The following is an 18915-nucleotide window of genomic DNA, read 5'->3' on the forward strand; positions in this document are numbered from 1 at the left end:
AATAATGGATATTGTTGATGAATATAAAAGGAGATACAGTCCCTGCCCTGGAGGAATTTGGGGGCATTTAAAGAAATGTCAAGTAAACAGGTGATTACAATGTAATAGGATGAAAGCCACGATCAGAATAGACACCAAATACAGATGGAGGTGGCAGGAAGAAGGTGAAAGAATATACTGAAGAAATGACAATATCTTCCATGCCCCACTCCCAGGCTGAATCAAGTCCTGAAAGACAAGAAGGGGTTACTTAGGTGAAAGATAGGAAGGAAGGGTGTTTCTAGGCGATAGTGTTATTTGCAAAAGCCCCGAGAGGAGAAACCGCAGAGCCTGATTTGGAAACTGCCAGTGGTTTCTCAGAGCTGGAGTCGATGGAGGAGGGGGCAAAGAAAGGGATGGAGGGCATTGGTAGGTGCCCCCTGACAAAGAGTCTTCAGACCAGGCTATAAGGAGTTTCACCGCCTTCTGAAGGCGGCGGGAAGGCTAGATTATTGAAGCAGAAGAGTAACAGTTGCATCATGAATTATAAAAACGACGGCTCTGGAGGCAAGATCAGTCAGTTTTCTGTGTGTGTTTGTTTTTCTTTTTAAAGAAGAAAACCAGACAAGAAACAATGGGATCGCAGCTGGAATAGACGAGGTAGTGGCTGAGAGAGAGTATCGAGTCCAACCTTTAGGGCTTCAGGGAGGGATTAGAGGTAGGTGTCGGGAGAGGAGGTTCCTGGCTATCTTGGGGTGTACGATGGAGTGACAGGGCTTGCGTTTTGTGACACCTGACTCTGTCCCTGGCCACCCCTGATTGGACCTTACAAACGTTTAGTTTAAATACAAAAATGGGCCGGACAGGGTGGCTCATACCTGTAATCCCAGCACTTTGGGAGGCAGAGGCGGGAGGGCTGCTTGAGCCCAGGAGTTCGAGATCGGCCTGGGCAACATAGTGAGACCTTGTCTCAAAACCAAAACAAACAAACAAACAACAAATATAAAAATATCCAGAGGAAAAACTGAAGGCGGTGGTTACCATTACAACGCGTTTTCGTTAGGGATATATGTAGCTTTAGAGTCATCTTGAACGTTTTAATTACAAAATAAAAGCTGAAGTCTATGCAACATAGGAAAACATCGACTTGTGTAACATCTCAGTGAGCACACGGGCGTCATATTATTTTCTGTACTTTGCTGTGTGTTTGAACCACATGGCAAAAAACTGTTGGCGACAAGAATTGGGAAAGCAAAGTACAAGAAAGGCTTTGAGTTCTATAAAGGGGTTAAACCAGAAAGCGGCGGGGGCAGGGAACAGTCAATCTTTGTGTGTGCACACTGCGTGTGCAGACAGGAGACTCCTCAGGAGACCAGGACCTGTCTGAGTGTGTGCGGGGATGAAGCGGGACGAGGGGAACTGGGGCGGGGGAGGAGGGGCGCGCCGCGGAGGTGCCCCCCCCCCCCGCCACAATCCTTCTCCCCACCCCCTCGCCCCTCCTCCCTCAGTGACGCCGCTTCCAGTCTCCAGGCAACGTGGGGGCCAAACAACCCGGCCGGGAGGCGGCCGCTGCCTGCCGGGCCCTCTCTTCTGGGACCCTCGATTTTCGGACGCTGAGCGCCATGGCCCTGCCTCTGCTGCCGGGCAACAGCTTCAACCGCAACGTGAGTAGGAAGGGCGTCCGAGGTCACAGCTCCCGGCTGGAGTCTGGGGTCCAGGCAGGGTCGTGGCGTGGCCACTTCCGCGGACTCTCCTGGAGGCCCGATGCTGCTGCCCTGGGTTGGTGGCAACTTGGACCAAACTTAATAGGCTCCTTCTCCCATCTCTCCAACTGCATCTGAATGTTTTTCCTAATTTAGAAACATATATATAGACCCCTTATAGGTGACAGGACCCTCAAAGGTAACGAATAATAGTGACCATAACCATTGAGGGTTTAATGTGTGCCAGGCGCTGTGCTTTAATCACCTTATGCAGCATCCAGTGTCCCAACAGCCCTTTGAATTTGGTAGTTTTTATTCCCAGTTACTATTGAGGAAACTGAGGCACAGAGCTACACAGTCTCAGTGGTGAAGCTGGGTTTCTTTCAAGCAACCTTGTCTCCACAGCCCAGAAGCCTAATCATTATCCCCCGTATCCTGTGTGAAAAAAGATACCGTTTCAATTATCAAATCGAAGAAATTTGGCACTTATCAAGAGGGGTAGGTGGCAGATAAGAATGGCAGCCTGTAAAGTTTACTCCCAAACTTTATAGAGACAGGCACCCAAACTTGGAGGGATTTTTTTTTCCTCTATTTATAATTGGGAGGTTGGGAGGGGTTCATTTCTTCTTCTTCTTTTATTTTTTTTTTTTTTTTTTTTTGAGACAGAGTCTCACTCTGTTGCCCAGGCTGGAGTGCAGTGGCTCGATCTCGGCTCACTGCAACCTCCACCTCCCAGGTTCAAGCGATTCTCCTGCCTCAGCCTCCCGAGTAGCTGGGATTACAGGCGCCCAGCACCACACCCGGCTAATTTTTGTGTTTTTAGTAAAGATGGGGTTTTACCGTGTTAGCCAGGCTGGCCTCAAACTCCTGACCTCAAGTGATCTGCCCGCCTCGGCCTCCCAAAGTGCTGGGATTACAGGCTGAGCCAGCGCGTCTGTCCTGGAGGGGTTCATTTCAAAAGAACATGAACGTATAGAACAAAGCAACACAACACAAAAAACCCTGAGCATGAAAGAACTTTTGACAATAAATAGCACCTCATTTAAACAACAGCAGGAAAATGATTCAGGCTTTTGTTTATACTGGTTACTACTCTTCACTTGGGTCAGCCATCTGTGTCTGCAGGAAAAGCTAATTCCCAATTAGATGGGAGGGAATTAGATGGAGCCCCTCAAAGCAATTGTGTAAACCTTTGATAACTTTAGAAAGCAGGCAGCAGATTGAAGTACTTGACTTTATAGTTTCCAAACAGTGTCTGTATCTAAGTTGTTGGCCCTAAAGTACCAGTTTTCTTTGTAGCTTCAGGTCATTGAATTCTGACCCCCACACGTCTGGTCAGTCCAACTTTGAACACTGATTTGTGCATTTCTTGGTTGATGGGTAGAGGCTGGCCTTCCAGCATAGCATTGTCCTTTGGTAAGTTTAAGCCAGCCACGCAAATAAGAAAGGTCCCTGAGAGACGGGACGTGAAAACAGATTCCAGAAGTAAGGAAGCATGCTGTGTAAAAGTAATTTTAATAAAAAATGAAAGTAAAGCCTACAGCTTTTCGCCCGGCAACACTCTGATTACCAATGCCTGCCTCCTGCAGAAATATCATAGCTCTCACGTGCAGTGATTAAGGATGGGAAGGAAAAACAGTGGATGGATGAGATATTTATAAATCTGCAAGGTTCTGAGTGTATTTTGCTTTTTAAAAAACTTTTAAGATCATGAAGTACAACACATATACAGAAAGATGCACAATGGATGATCACAAAATGAACATCAAGAAATTAAATATGGGGGCTGGGCACGGTGGCTCACGCCTGTAATCCCAGCACTTTGGGAGGCAGAGGTGGGAGGATCCCTTGAGCCCAGGAGTTGGGGACCAGCCTGGGCAATATAGTAAGAATTCGTCTCTACAAAAAATTGAAAACATTAGCCAAGCATGGTGGCACATGCCTGTAGTCCCAGCTACTTGGAGGTTGAGGAGGGAGGATCCAGCTACTCAGGAGGCTGAGGTAGGAGAATCACTTGAGCCTGGGAGGTCGAGGCTGCAGTGAGCTATGATTGCATCGCTGCACTCCAACCTGGGCAACAGAGCGAGACCCTGTCTCAAAAATAAATAAATTAATTAAATAAATAAAATATTACCTGTTCTCCAAAAATACCACCCTTGACTGGGGCTGCTAGATATAGCAAATAAAAATACACATCTTAAATATCGCATGGAACCTGTTTATGGGAAAGGATTATTGTTTACCAAATTTAACTGAGCATCTTGTATTTTATGTAACAACTCTACCTATGAACCTTTCTGTTCATTACCCCTTCCCTGCTCTCCAAATGTAACCACTGTTCTGGCTGCTATCACTATAATTAGGTTTTGCTTGCCTTTGAACCTTTTATCAATGGAAATGTTTGGTGTTTATTCTTTTGTGACTGGCTTTTTTAGCTTAACAGTATGTTCGTTAGATTTGCCCATGTGGCTGTCTGTAGAGGTAGTTTGTACATTTTTATTACTCTGTAGTATTGCATTGTATGATTTTCACATCATTTATATGTACATTTTACTCTTGATAAATATTTGGCTTGTTTGGGGTTAAGAATAGTTTTACCGTGACTATTTTTGTTCGTGTCTTTTGGTAGGATTGCTAGATCATGCAGTATTCATATGTTCAGCTTTAGTGGATGCTGTCAAAGTGATTATACTACTTAAATTCCCACCAGCATTTTATGTTCCTGTTGCTCCACATTCTAACACTTGGTATTGTTAGTCTTTTAAAATTTAGATATTTTGGTTGGTGGGTATAGCAACTCTTTGTAGTTACAATCTGTACTTCCTGATTCCTAATGAAATTGAGCATGTTTTACACATTTATTGGTCATTTGTATGACCATTTATTGGTCACTACCTTTTTTTTTTTTTTAGACAGAGTGTTGCTCTGTTGCCCAGGCTGGAGTGCAATGGCGCAATCTTGGCTCACTGCAACCTCCGCCTCCCAGCTTCAAGCGATTCTCCTGCCTCGGCCTCCCGAGTAGCTGGGATTACAGGCATGCGCCATCACGCCTGGCTAATTTTTTTTTTTTTTAATTTTTTAGTAGAGACGCGGTTTCACCATGTTGGCCAGGCTGGTCTTGAACTTCTGACTTCAGGCAATCCGCCTGCCTCGGCCTCCCAAAGTGCTGGGATTACAGGCGTGAGCCATGGTGACTGGCTTTATTTGTATGACCATTTGTTGGTCACTACTTTTTTATGTAGCACCTACTTATCTCTTTTCTAATTTTCACTGGGTTGTTTGCCTATTTCTTAGTGATTTGTAGAACTTATATATAAATTTTGGATATTTTCTTGTCTGTGGTTGGCCTTTTCCCTCTCTTAATGATGTTTTTGATGAATAATTTTTGGAAAAGATCACTCTTTCTCCACATCTCTACAGAGCCACTTTGTCAAAAATCAAACATCCATCTACGTGCGGGTCTAATTCTAGACTCATGAGTATTTAAACCATTTATTTACTTTGTGCCTGAGAACAGTGGGAGTGCGTGTGTGTGTGCGTGTGTGTATGTGCATGTGTAATAGAGAATGACAGTACCTTGGACTGTCTGTCATTCAACAAATCAGTATTTATTTATTTATTGAGTATCCTAGTATGTGCCAAAATTAGGTGACTGCATTTAAAAAATTGTTACACTAGCCTTGGTACTAAATGTACTATGTGTTTCCCACAAATTAATATTTTAAAAACTTGTACTTAGTTAAAAGATTGAATGTTCTCTGGCATAGAATGGTCAGAAAGTCAGTAAAGCCATATCTTGCCTTTTAATCTCCCCCACCCCCGCTTGCTGAATTAAATTACCAAGTGAAAAACCTTGGCCTCCTGTAGATAGCATAATTACTTGGCTGTTTGGATTTAAAATTATAACACAGCTAACTTTTATTGCTTTTCCATATAAATTGAAAAGGAACTTATGTGCCCCTTACTTAGCTGCCAGTGGTCAGTCATAAGCAATAGATTGATTTCTGTCCATGGCTAGATGATATGCAACCTATATTTCTCTCTCTGAAATATAAGAAGTATTGTGCCTTCTAAAATATGAACATTTGTACCTTTGATGACATTAGAATTATTTTGATATAAGTTGAAAACCTTAGGAAAATATCACAACTAAATTCCAGATACACTGTATCTTTTTTCCAACAATTTCCATGCTGAACTTGTATTGAGCAAGAGAATCTTGGGCATATTATTAAAATTGAAAATATTAAAATTAAAAGGGACATTTCCAGTCAAAGCCAAAAATCCTTTCTACAGTATTTTGGACAGATGGTTGTGTGGCCCATCTTGATCCTGAGTGTCTCTAATGAATGATGAGGAGTTCACTCTTTCTGCTTTTTTTTTTTTTTTTTTTTGAGACAGAGTCTTGCTCTGTTGCCCAGGCTGGAGTGCAATGGCGCCATCTCGGCTCACTGCAACCTCTGCCTCCCAGGTTCAAGCGATTCTCCTGCCTCAGCCTCCTGAGTAGCTGGGATTACAGGCATGTGCCACCACGCCTAGCTAATTTTTGTATTTGTAGTAGAGTTGGGGTTTTACTATGTTGATCAGGCTGGTCTCGAACTCCTGACCTCAGGTGATCCACCCGCCTCAGCCTCCCAAAGTGCTGGGATTACAGGCATGAACCACTGTGCCCGGCCTCTCTTTCTGCTTTTAATGAAGCTACCTTGACACCGTCTTAGGAGGGTTTGCTGTAAATAGCCCATCATCTAATTTGTAGTGAAGCAAAGTCCTCCTTAAGAAGAAAGAAAACATATTTGAATTCACAGTAATAAAAAAAAAAGGATGTAATGAATCATGACCAGCATTTGTTTTTTTTGAAAAGGAAAAAAGAAAAAGAAGAGAGTGGGATAGAATAAAGAATTAGAGTGTGTTATGCTTGACAAGAGTTAAGTGTTTCATGGACTTTTTTGTCTTTCCTGTGTGTGCTTGTGTATGTATGTGAACTGGCCTGCACTGAAATATACCTGTTACTGTGGTTGTGCAATCAGTGTTTGGAAAACATTCTCATTTGAGCCACCTCCATCATTTTTTTTTTTTTTTTTATTGTGATAGGGTCTTGTGCTTTCTCCCAGGCTGGGGTGCAGCGGCAAGATCACAGCTCACAGTTCACTGCATGCAGGCTCAACCTCCCGGGCTCAAGACATCTTCCCACCTTTGTTGCCACAGTAGCTGAGACTACAGGCATGCACCACCATACCCAGCTAATTTTTAAAATTATTATTGGTAGACATGCGGTCTTACTCTATTGTCCAGACTGGGCAATTCTGATTTAACTTTAGATCTTCAGCTTCTTTCAAGGTCAGATCTCATCTCTCACCCTTCAAAGAGCCTTGTCAGCCTTTCTCAATATATTTTTAAAAATGTTTTGAGGTAAATTTCATGTAACATGAAATTAACCACTAACTATTTAAAATTATACAATTCAGTGGTACTTAGTACATTCACACTGTTGTGCAACAACTAACACCTCTAACTAGTTTCAAAACATTTTCATCACCTCAAATCTCAATCTTTTTACGCTGGAGAAGTCTTTGAAATGATTTTCAGGTCTTAGAGAACTCCTGCATAAAACCTATGTCTATAGTCCATGGTACATTAGCACAATCTGTGATAATAAATATATAATTATATAACAAGATGTTCAACATTATAGCTATTAGGGCAATAAAAATAAAAATCAAGATGAGATATCACTGTATACCTATTAAAATGGCTAAAATCCAAAACACAATACCAGTTGCTCACATGGATTTGAAATAACAGGAATTCTCACTCATTACTGGTGGGAATGCGAACTGGTAATTTCTCATAAAGTTAAACACCTGCCATATGGCCAGTTCCAAATTTATGTGAAATAAATAAATTCCCGTAAATAATTCTGGGTTAAACTTGAAATAAGCACACATCAATTTCATTTTCAACTGGAATGAAAATATTGTAGCAATAACAATCCAATAATTGTCTTTTTTAAGTAAAAAATGGTAGTTTTCTGTGAATCTCTTGATTTCAGCCAACTTATTTACCTTCTCTTTCCCTGTCTCACAAAGGGTATCAACCTTAAAGCAAGTGGGAATGTAATAGAGGAAACTTCAGATTGTTTTATGGTAAAGTTTCCTACTTGATTTATTTTTCCTTTTTACCTTACCCAGGTAGGCCTAAAAATTCTCTATAGTTTCTATTATAGAGGGTGCTATTGAGGAATGATATATGGTATATGGTATGGACAAGAGTGGTTTTCTTCCCTATTAAAAACTGAAAAGGACTTTTCACCAGCTTTTTTGAGGAAAAAAATACCCCCAAAACAGGTAAACTTAGCTTACCTTTCTTTCCTTTTCATACATTCAAAAAACTTTTCAGTCAGCATAATGTAAACATGTTAAATAATTCAAGATTATTTCTGTTTATATCTAAGATGGAATTTACTTTTTCAAAAAGTAGGCTAAGATGATTTAATTTAAATAAAGGTTGTAAACTCATTGTAATTAATGCTGTTTTCAACATGAAAATGTATTGACAATGTTACATAATAAAGCTACTAAAACCATATGACAAAGCATTATGAGTAAAAATATAACCTAAGATACAATTTTATGCAAGACTTAAAAATTAAGTTCTTTTACTGACTGACATGATTGAGCTTAAATATAGGCAGTTACAAAACTATAATCTTGATTTCTTTATAGACCTGTATGTACGTAAGAGTCTTACTTTTTAAAAGTTAAAAATAAATAATAAAATTTACCTCTCCACTCTGAAATCTGTGTTTATATTTTACCACATGAATAATTCCGGGTCAAACTTGAAATAAGCACACATCAATTTCATTTTCAGCAGGAATGAGAAGATTTCTGGCCTTCTTTTCGATACTTGTTAAACAAGGAAAGCTTTGCTTGCATGTATAAGAAGTTGAAAATTATAGCAAAATGGTCATTGCTTTCCTGTGAATGGCAAGATGCTTCCTTTTATGTAAATTTTGAACTGGCCATATGGTATCTTTATAAGAAATTACCATTTTGCATTCCCACCAGCAATGATGAGAATTTCTGTTATTCCAAATCCTTGTAAGCAACTGGTATTGCCAATGTTTGGATTTTAGCCATTTTAATAGGTGTATAGTGGTATCTCCTTTTTTTTGAGACTGAGTCTCACCTGTCACCCAGGCTAGAGTTTAGTGGTGCGATCTTGGCTCACTGCAACCCTCTGCCTCCCAGTTCAAGCTATTCTTCTGTCTCAGCCTCCTGAGTAGCTGGGATTACAGGTGTGTGCCACCACGCCTGGCTAATTTTTGTATTTTTGGTAGAGACAGGGTTTCACCATTTGGCCAGGCTGGTCTTGAACTCCCGACCTCAGGTGATCCATCTGCCTTGGCCTCCCAAAGTGCTGGGATTACAGGCCTAAGCCATCGCACCTGGCCTGATATCTCCTCTTGATTTTAATTTTTATTTCCCTAATGGCTATGATGTTGAACATCTTTTTATGTGCCTATTTCCCATCCGTATATCCCCTTTGGTGAAATGTCTGTTCGTGTCTTCTACTCGTTTTTAATTGGGGTGTTTCCTTACTGATGAGTTTTGAAAGTCATTTTTAATATATTCTGGATACAAGTTAGATGCAAGTCTATTATTGAATATATAGTCTGTAAATATTTTGTTCCAGTCTATGGCTTGAATTTTCATTCTCTTAAAGCAAGGTTAAAAAATATGTACATATATTTAAGGATAAAACATAACATGAGTTCAAAAACTATTGTTTCCAATGCAAATTAAGGATTATAGGGTTTTTATTTAACTTCTTTGATTTTATATATTTACATGTAATATTGCTCCATAAGTACATTAGCTGAATTACTTATCCTAACATAAATAAAAATATACAATCACATAATAATTTTTAATTAATAATACCATTATTAACAATTTAAATTTTGAAAATAGTTTAAGATTTCTTTATAGCTATTTCTGTTGTGAGGGTATATCCCACCAGGAATGTATTGTCAAATTACTGGGTTTTAGTTTCATTTAAATCATTGCTGTTAGTATGGTTAAGTTACCAACTCAGTATCCAGTTAGGTTCATTTGTTTCATTGTGCTTTTGATTCTGAACTTTAAAAAAAGCATTTGTGTGGCCTCAAAGTCAAATTTGCAAAGTAAGTTACTTTCAGAGAGCTCTAGCTTTTATTTCTGTCTCTTCAATCTTATTCTCTCCCTCTCTCCATAATAACTTAAAAAAAAAAACAAAAACCTTTATTTAGTTTGGGGTTATCCTCTTTCTCCTCTTCTTTTTTTTTTTAATTTTTAAAACAGCAAATTGTTAAATATATTCACATGTTCCCCTTTTATTCAATACATGGTAACATAATCTACACAGTCTCTTGAACCTTCTTTTTTTCATTTTAAAAGTATATCTTGGCGATCACTTGGTAGTGGTATATAGGGCTCTTCCTCATTTCCTTGTACAGTTACATAGTACTCCATTGTGTAGACTTACAAGTTTATTCAACCCATCCCCTTTTGGTGTACAGTTACATTATTTCCAGTTGTTTGTTATTATCCAATAATGTTGCAATAAATCGCCAAACTGTGCTTCAACAGACACTATCAAAAAAGTGAAAAAGCAGTTGACAGTGTGGGAGGAAATATTTATAAAGCATATTATCTGATAAGGGACTAGATTCAGAATATGTAAAGAACTCTCAAAACTCAATAATAAAAAGGCAAATAGGCAAGGTGTGGTGGCTCACGCCTGTAATCCCAGTACTTTGGGAGGCTGAGGTGGGTGGATCACCTGAGGTCAGGAGTTCGACACCAGCCTGACCAATATGGAGAAACCCCGTCTCTACTAAAAATACAAAATTAGCTGGGTGTGGTGGTGCATGCCTGCAATCCCAGCTACTCAGGAGGCTGGGGCAGGAGAATCACTTGAACCCGGGAGGCGGAGGTTGCAGTGAGCCGAGATCGTGCCACTGTACTCTAGCCTGGGCAACAAGAGTGCAACTTCATCTAAAAAAAAAAAATAATAATCCAGTTTTGGTGGTGTGGGATTGCTGGGCAGACAAAACAGTTGATGTCTGCTATGCCAGATCACAGGATGGTTTTGATATAATGAATTATGTTACTTTGTTCCCAGTACCTATTAAAATATCCTTGAAATTACGTTATTTCAGATTGGGCCGCTTATTGAAGCTGCCATCCATACTTTGGAAATAACATATTCCATTACTATTCCTAAATGTTCATTTGAAGTTCAGAAATTAGAGTCTCTTTGCCTATGTAGGATTCAAACACCTAATTTTGGTCACTGTGCATTCTGTACTGAACTTCATAGCTCTGTCACCTAGGGTACATTTGACTATAAGTGACAGAATACCTGACTAACAGTGATTTAAGCCAAAATTAATTTTCTCATATCATAAGAAGTTTAGAGGTGTAGCGTTTTCAGATTTAGGCAGTGACTGATGAATGTTATAAAGAACTCAGGCTCTTTTTATCTCTGCATTCTGCCATCATCAGAATACTGGCTTTTCTTTCTTAGGCTTGTGACCTCATAGTTGCAAAATAGTTGCCTCGGTTCCAGTCATCGTAACTACATGTAACCATGTTCAAGACAAGCAGGAAGGAGAGGGAGGGGAAACAGCTCTTCTTATATGAGAAAATAAAATGTTTTCCAGGAGCCTCCCAATAGATTCCCTCCTTCCATCGTATTTGTTAAAATTGATGCACATGGCCATCCTTTGCTACAAGGAGTGCTGGGAAATTATCTTGATTTTTTTCACTATCTACTTTTGGAGGTGGGAAGGGGAAAAGGGGGTTCAATAGTGGCTGTTAATAATGGCCAACAAACTTTGTATGCCACACCAGCCACAGACAATGCCTGTGAGTCTGGTATTGGCAGACTTAGTAGTATCCCTTTCATTACAATTTCTTTGTGTTTTTAAATTATACAAGTAACACATGAGTATATCATCATTGCAAAGGATTCCAATAATACCGTTCTTTCTAAACTGTCTTCTTTTCCATAATGGAAAATAAGCCTAATACTCCAGTTAATCCAGCATGTTCACTCTCTGTCCTTTGGGTATACTTTGGACTTTTCCACTCAATTATTAGTTTGTTTGTCCCCTTGCCTGATAGCAGCATCCTCATGCCTCTTCCTCTTCCCATCTAGATCCTGACCTTCCCTCAAAACTTGGCTCTAATCCCCCCTCCTCATTAAAGCCTTCCCCAATCTTCTCAGCAGGAACCATCTGTCTACATAATCTTGCATGCTCATATTGCCCATTTACCGCCTTATTTCCTGTGTTGTGTTTTGTGTTCTTTATGTGTGATCATGGCAGTCCTCAGCTGACTAAGAAACTGTGATTGGTGGCTCTTTGGGTCATGTTCTCAGTGCCTTCCTTATACAAACCGGGTCCTTAATAGGTGATTGTCCATTGCTGCCTCTACCTGCAGCAACCATGGTTAAAACAGAGACGGGAATAAACACAGCTTGGGGGAATCCTCTCTGGAATTAGTTTCCTGCTTATGTCTTCCGCTGCTGCTGTAGAACAAAATAGTTCTTATTTTAGCAATAGTGAATATAAAGGAGAAAGAAAGTCATTTGTTTTTGTGGCTTAAATAGGAGATAAGCCTCTCAGGATACATGGTTTATACACAGCAGCCAGGGCAATATGAAGATGTCCCTATCTAAATTGTGACTCCAAGCCTCTCTGTGGCCTCTTGTGCCATGCTGAGGGATATTTTTCTCTCTCTTATTGGCATCCAGTTTGGGTTTTCCTGGAAGCAGCAGGTTTGTCTGTGCATATTCATCAGTCAGGACTCCTAAGGAGACCATTCTCCCCACAGTAGGATTCCAGCTGTGCTAATGGTACAGATGTAAAGGGATTTCTTAGGCCATTTCCTGGGGGAGTTTATTCTGTTTTTACAGTTGCAGAAAGGGCAGAGCCAACTTCTTCCAGAGGGGGGATTCCCTAAAGCAAAGGGTATTGAGGGGTGGGCATTTTTATTTCCCCATTACCCAGGCCCCTGGGTGCTCAAATTCTACCTGGCAACTCCAGTGTGGCAAAGTGATCAGCTTGACCAGCTGAAGGCTGAACAAATTATTTGCTTTCCTAATGGTATGTTTGACATCCCAAAGGAGGGAATGGTCAAAACTGCTAGATCTTTTTCGGGGTGTGGGGTCGAGGGGAGTTTAGGTCAATTGCACGATTTAACTGTAATTTAGACTACCTTTTCTTCTTCACATGAATTTGGTAATTGAAACATACTGTTCTGTCAGATTCAAGCAGAGATGTTTGTTCAATCAGTTACAGGACTATTTCCATATCATGTCGGTTAGAGTTTAGTCATTTGTTGCTCAACTATGTTCAGACCTAAACTTTATAAAAGACACGTGAGTAGAGCCTCTCCTAGTGACCAAGGAAAGTGGACCTTCTCTTTTCTTTTTTTTAAATTGAAAATTAAAAAAAAATTTAAATCCTTTTTTTATTGAGATAATTGTAAATTAACATGTAGATTCACTTAAGAAAGAATACAGAGAGGTCCTATTTACCCCTCACCCCATTTACCCCAATGGTAACATTTTTCTTTTCTTTTCTTTTTGTTTTTAAGATAGGGTCTTGCTGTGTCACCCAGGCTGGAGTGCAGTGGCATGATCGTAGTTCACTACACCCTCGACCTCCCTGGATTAATTGATCCTCCCACCTCAGCCCCTTGAGTAGCTGGGACCACAGGTGCACACTACCACACCTGGCTAATTTTTTAAAATTATTTTTTCTAGAGTTGGAGGGTCTTGCTATGTTGCCCAGGCTGGTCTCAAACTCTTGGACTCAAGCAATTTGTCTGCCTCGGCCTCCCGAAGTGTTGAGATTACAGGTGTGAGCCACTGTGTCCAGCTCATTTTTCAAAGCTATAGTATAATATCACAATCAGTATCTTGACATTGATATACTCCACTGATCTTATTCAGATTTCCTCAGCTTTACTTGTATTCATTGGTATGTTTGTATGTGTGTATTTAGTCTATACATTTCATCACATGTGTAGGTTTTTGTGGCTACCACCACAATAAAGGTATAAAACAGTCTTATCACCACGGGGATTCCTCATGTTATCCTTTTATAACCACACCTCCCTCCCTTCCACCAACTTCCCCAACCCTACCATTCCTAACCCCTGGCAACAACGAGTCTGTTTTCCATTTCTAAAATTTTGCTATTTCAAAATGTTACATAAATGGAGTCATAAAGTATGTACCGTTCGGAATTGTTTTTTTCCACTTGGTATGAGTCCCTGGGGATCTATCCAGTTGTGTGTATCAACTGTTCATTCATTTTTACTACTGAGTATGTATTTTTACTACTGAGTATGTTCATTTTTACTACTGAGTATGTTCATGTATGTATCACAATGTCTTTACATTTGCCTTTAGAAGGACATCGGGGCTATTTCTAGTTTTTAGCTATTATGAATAAAGCTGCTATGAAGATGTATGTACAGGTTTTTGTGTGAGCATACATTTTCATTTCTCTAGGATAAGAGCCCGAGAGTGCAATTGTGTGTTAGTTGATGCTTACATGTTTAATTTTACAAAAAGACTATCAAACTATTTTTGAGAGCAAATTACCATTTTACATTCCCAACAATATGAGTGATCTAGTTTCTTTGCACCCTGGTCAGCATTTAGTGTTGTCACTATTTTTATTTTAGCTGTCTGATAGGTGTGTAGTGATATCTCATGGTGGGTTTAGTTGGCATTTCTCTGATGGTTAATGAATTAAATATCTTTTCATGTGCTTATTTGTCGTCTGTATATCCAGCTAAGTGAAATGTCTGTTTATGTCTTTTGCTCATTTCTAATTTGATTGTTTTTTACTAAGATTTATTTATTTATTTATTTGGAGGTAGAGTCTCACTGTGTTGCCCAGGCTAGAGTACAGTGGCGTGATCTTGGCTCACTGCAACCTCTGCCTCCCAGATTCAAGTGACTCTCGTGCCTCAGCCTCCCAAATAGTTGGGATTACAGGTGTGAGCCACTGTGCCCAGCCTTGTTTTTTTTACTGTTAAGTTTTAAGAATTCTTTATGCATTCTGAATACTAGTCCTTTGAGATGTGGTTTGCACATATTTCCTCCCAGTTTGTGGCTTATCTTTTCATCCTGTTAACAGTATCTTTTGTAGAGCCAAAGTTTCTCATTTTGATAAGGTCTAATTTATCTGTAATTTAGACTACCTTTTCTTCTTCACATGAATTTGGTAATTGAGTTGTGCTTTTATGAGTTGTGCTTTTGGTGTCAAGTCTAAGGACTCACTGCCTAGCCCTACATCCTGTGATGGTTTATTTTGAGACAGGATTTTACTTTGTTGCCCAGGCTGGAGTGCAGTGGCACAATCTCAGCTCACTGCAGCCTCAACCTCCCAGGTTCAAGCAATCCTCCTGCCTCAGCCCCCCAGTAGCTGGGACAGCAGATGTGTACCACCATGCCAGGCTCTTTTTTTTTTTTTTTTTTTTCTGTAGTGACAGGGTTTTACCATATTGCCCAGGCTTGTCTCAAACTCTTGAGCTCAAGAGATCCACCTGTCTCGGCCTCCCACAGTGCTAAGATTACAGGTGTGAGCCACTGTGCCTGGCCTCCTGTGTTGTTGTTTTTTTTAAAGGATTTATAGTTTTACATTTTATATTTAAGTCTGTGATCTGCCAGGCATGGTGGCTCATGCCTATAATCCCAGCACTTTTGGAGGCTGAGGTGGGAGGATTACTTGAGGCCAGGAGTTCAAGACCAGCCTGGGCAACATAAGGGGACTTTGACTCTACAAAAATGATAATACAAAAAATGCCCCGTGTGGTGGCGTGCAGCTGTGGTCCCAACTATTTGGGAGGCTGAGGTGGGAGGATGGCTTGGGCCTGAGAGATGGAGGCTGCAGTAAGCTGTGGTCACACTACTGTACTCCATCATGGGGAACAGTGTTTGACCCTGTCTCAAAAAAATAAAAGTATTTGATCCATTTTAAGTTAATTTTTATTTAAGGTGTGAGATTTAGGTCATGATGAACTTTTTTGGCCTATGGGTGCCCAGTTGCTCAAGCACCATCTGTTGTAAAGGATATCTATCCTTCCATGGAATTACTTTTGAATCTTTCACAAAACCATTTGAGTATATTTGTGTGGGTTGTCTTTTGAGTTGTCTGTTCTGTTCCATTGGTCGCTGTATCTATCCATCTGCCATTGCCACACAGTTTTTATTACTGTATCTGTATAGTAAACCTTAATATCAGGTTCAGTTCTTCCTCCCACTGTATTTTTCTTTGTCAAGGTTATTTGTCTTTTTTTGTTTTTCCTAATATATAAAGAAAATTACTCTTTAGATCACTTAATCTTATTCTGCTAAAAAAAATTAAAAGATGGCTTTTAGAGACTGCATACATTAGTTTGTAATGCTTTCTCCTGAAAGTAATGGAATACCTGACTAATAGAGGTTTAAACAAGCAGGGATTTATTTTTTTCACCAAGTAGGAAGTCTGGAGGTGTTTAGCAGTGGAGGGTGTCCAGCTTCTTGGCCTTATGAACAAAGAATTAGACAAAATGTACAAACAAAGCAAGGAAAGAATTAAGCAACAAAAGCAGAGATGTATTAAAAATGAAAGTAAACTGCACAGTCTGGGAGCGGGGGGAGCATAGGGGCCCAAGAGCCCCTTTATAGAATTTTCTGGGGTTTAAATACCCTCTAGAGGCTTCCCATTGGTTACTTGACGTAGACCCTATATAAATGAAATAGTGGCCCAGCAATCAGTTTGACTGGTTGGGGAAAGCAACCAATCAGAGACTGAAGTGAAGTTACAAAGGTTACACCCCATGCAAGCATCTGATTGGTTGTGGAAAGCAACCAATCAGAGACTAAAGTGAAGTTACATAGTTACACTCCTATGCAAACTTTCCGCAATCAATCAGAGATACTTTTTGCTTTCTGCAGCCAATCAGATACTTTCAGTTTTCCATCTGCCATGCAGAAAAAGGTGGGGGTCGCAGGGGGATTGCAAAGGGAGTAGCCTCCCTTGGGTCCTTTTGTTACTTAGGTGTGGAAACTTGTGGTTTTCCTTTTGATTTAGTTCTAAGAAGTCAGCGTGAATTAGCCTTAGGTTCCCTGCCTCCAGACCCTATTCTCTTGCCTCAGAGGTAGGTGGCTGCTGGCACATGTTTAGAGGCTCAATTTTGTCTCAGCCAGCATTTCTGCAATCTTGCCCATGATCCCAAGATGGCTGCTGCAGCTCTAGGGATCATGTATACATTTCAAGGCAAGAAGAGATGAATGAGGGGAACGTGACCTGCATCTGTCCCTTGGCTCAAGGGAGCAAAAATCCTTCAGAGATTCCAAAACAGATTCCTAAAAAGAGGCTGAGGAAACAAGTGCAGTGTTTAGCTTTTTCTGGAGTTTTTAAATGGAGACTTGCAAGGGAGAAGGAATTTGGGAATGGCTGCACGAATCAGCTACAATGAGCCAGTGGTTTCAACTTACTTTGGGGAAAATCTTTAGCATTCTCTTTATTGACTGGTGCCTTAAGTTCAGTTATTTAGAGAAAAAATATCAGAGCCTTGTGAGAAAGATTCTGCAGATCTCCAGATCTTATTGATTTAAATGTTGTTTTTCACTCTACTGATTTAAATATGTTATTACATATATAAAATCAATCTTACTGTTATTTTGAGTTGATGGCTAAGAATCATGAGCACAACACTTTTTCAAGTTAGTTTTAGAAAGAGAGGAAATTAGCTTAAAAAATGTTTGAGGTTTTCTTTGGTGTGCCTTTTTAATTTGCACATTTGAGGTTAGTTTTTGAGTGATTTAGCTTAATTAATAAGTAATGATGGCTTTCACGCTCTTACAGTCTTACACTGTCAGATCCCACTCTACCTGAGGCGATTTTGTTATTTTCTCTGGGAGGTTTGCAGTATCTGCTGAATGGCTTTTTCTTCTCCATAAAAGTAAAGAATAAAAGAAAAGAGAAAATGAATTTTTAAAATAAATATTAGATGAAGGAGGAAAAAACCCCACACTATTCACAGAATAGGAGCAAATTAGTCCAGAACCTGATCAGACAGAAATATCTAAGAATGATAGTTTTAGATAATTCTATATCAAATTTTCTACTAACCTAAAAAAAGAAAAATAAGTTTTGTTAATGTTTATTGAAATATTAAATATTAACTGTCTCTCTTCAGTTCCCAAATTTCCAGTAACTGCTGGTGACTGTAGAGGCATTTCTACAGCACTCTCTTTTAATACTTCCCCAGCTTTTAAGAGATTGAGTCTAGATCCAATTATTTGGTCTATTTCCTCCCTTCTGGGTCATAGTGGATGTTTTGGCTGTTATATTTGCCAAAAGCAAAAGTAACAATTCAACCCTGATGACTTAAACAAGGAGACATCTATTACTTTTCTCAAAAAAGCACAAAGAATATGAGGCCTAATGCTTAACGGCTCAGGTGTTGGATTTGCATTCCTGGATTCACCACTTAATACTAGTTGAGTGACCTTGGGCAAATTACTAAAACTCTGTCTCTCAGAATCCCCATCTAGGCTGGGCACAGTAGCTCACGCCTGTAATCCTAGCACTTTGGGAGGCCGAGGTGGGCAGATCGCTTGAGCTCAGGAGTTTGAGTCCAGCCTGGTCAACATGGTGAAACCCCATCGCTACAAAAAATACAAAAATTAGCCAGGCATGATGGCATGCATCTGTAGTCCCAGCTACTCAGGAGGCTGAGGTGGGAGGATTGCTTGAGCCCAGGAGGTTGAGACTGCAGTGAGCCACGATTGTGCCACTGCACTCCAGCCTGGGCTACAGAGTGAGACCCTGTCTCAAAGAAAAAAAAAAAGAAAAAGTCAGACTCCTCATGTATAAAATGGGGATGACGATAGAATATACTCATAGATTTTCTCTCTGAGGATTAAGAGCATTTAAAAAAATTTGCATATCTCATTTATTAATGAGATTAACTATATTTTAGTATGTTTATTGGCTATTTCCATTTCCTTTTTTTGTGAAGTGCCTTTTCAAATCCATTGCCCATTTTTCTGTTGGGTTTTCCCTTTTGTAGTGTACATATATGTGAGATAAAGAGTGGTATTTCCATATGTGTATACAATGTGTAATGAGCAAATCAGGCATATTTATCACCTCAAATATTTATCATTTCTTTGTGTT

General features: G+C 39.8%; 1 protein-coding gene across 2 annotated transcripts in view; it reads left to right on the top strand.

Annotated features, from left to right (window-relative positions):
- The first annotated feature begins 1519 nt into the window (after positions 1–1519).
- Positions 1520–18915, top strand: part of EFHC2 (EF-hand domain containing 2) — a 209584-nt gene continuing 192188 nt past the window's right edge. For both annotated transcript variants that reach the window (XR_002729725.1, XM_023202816.1), the window contains exon 1: positions 1520–1643. Coding sequence is in view for 1 of the 2 variants with exons in the window: in XM_023202816.1 (XP_023058584.1) it covers positions 1602–1643 (42 nt within the window). In the remaining variant the exon portion in view is untranslated. The remainder of the gene's footprint in view (positions 1644–18915) is intronic.

The sequence above is a fragment of the Piliocolobus tephrosceles genome, chromosome 12 (assembly GCF_002776525.5).
Source record: "Piliocolobus tephrosceles isolate RC106 chromosome 12, ASM277652v3, whole genome shotgun sequence".
NCBI lineage: Eukaryota > Metazoa > Chordata > Mammalia > Primates > Cercopithecidae > Piliocolobus > Piliocolobus tephrosceles.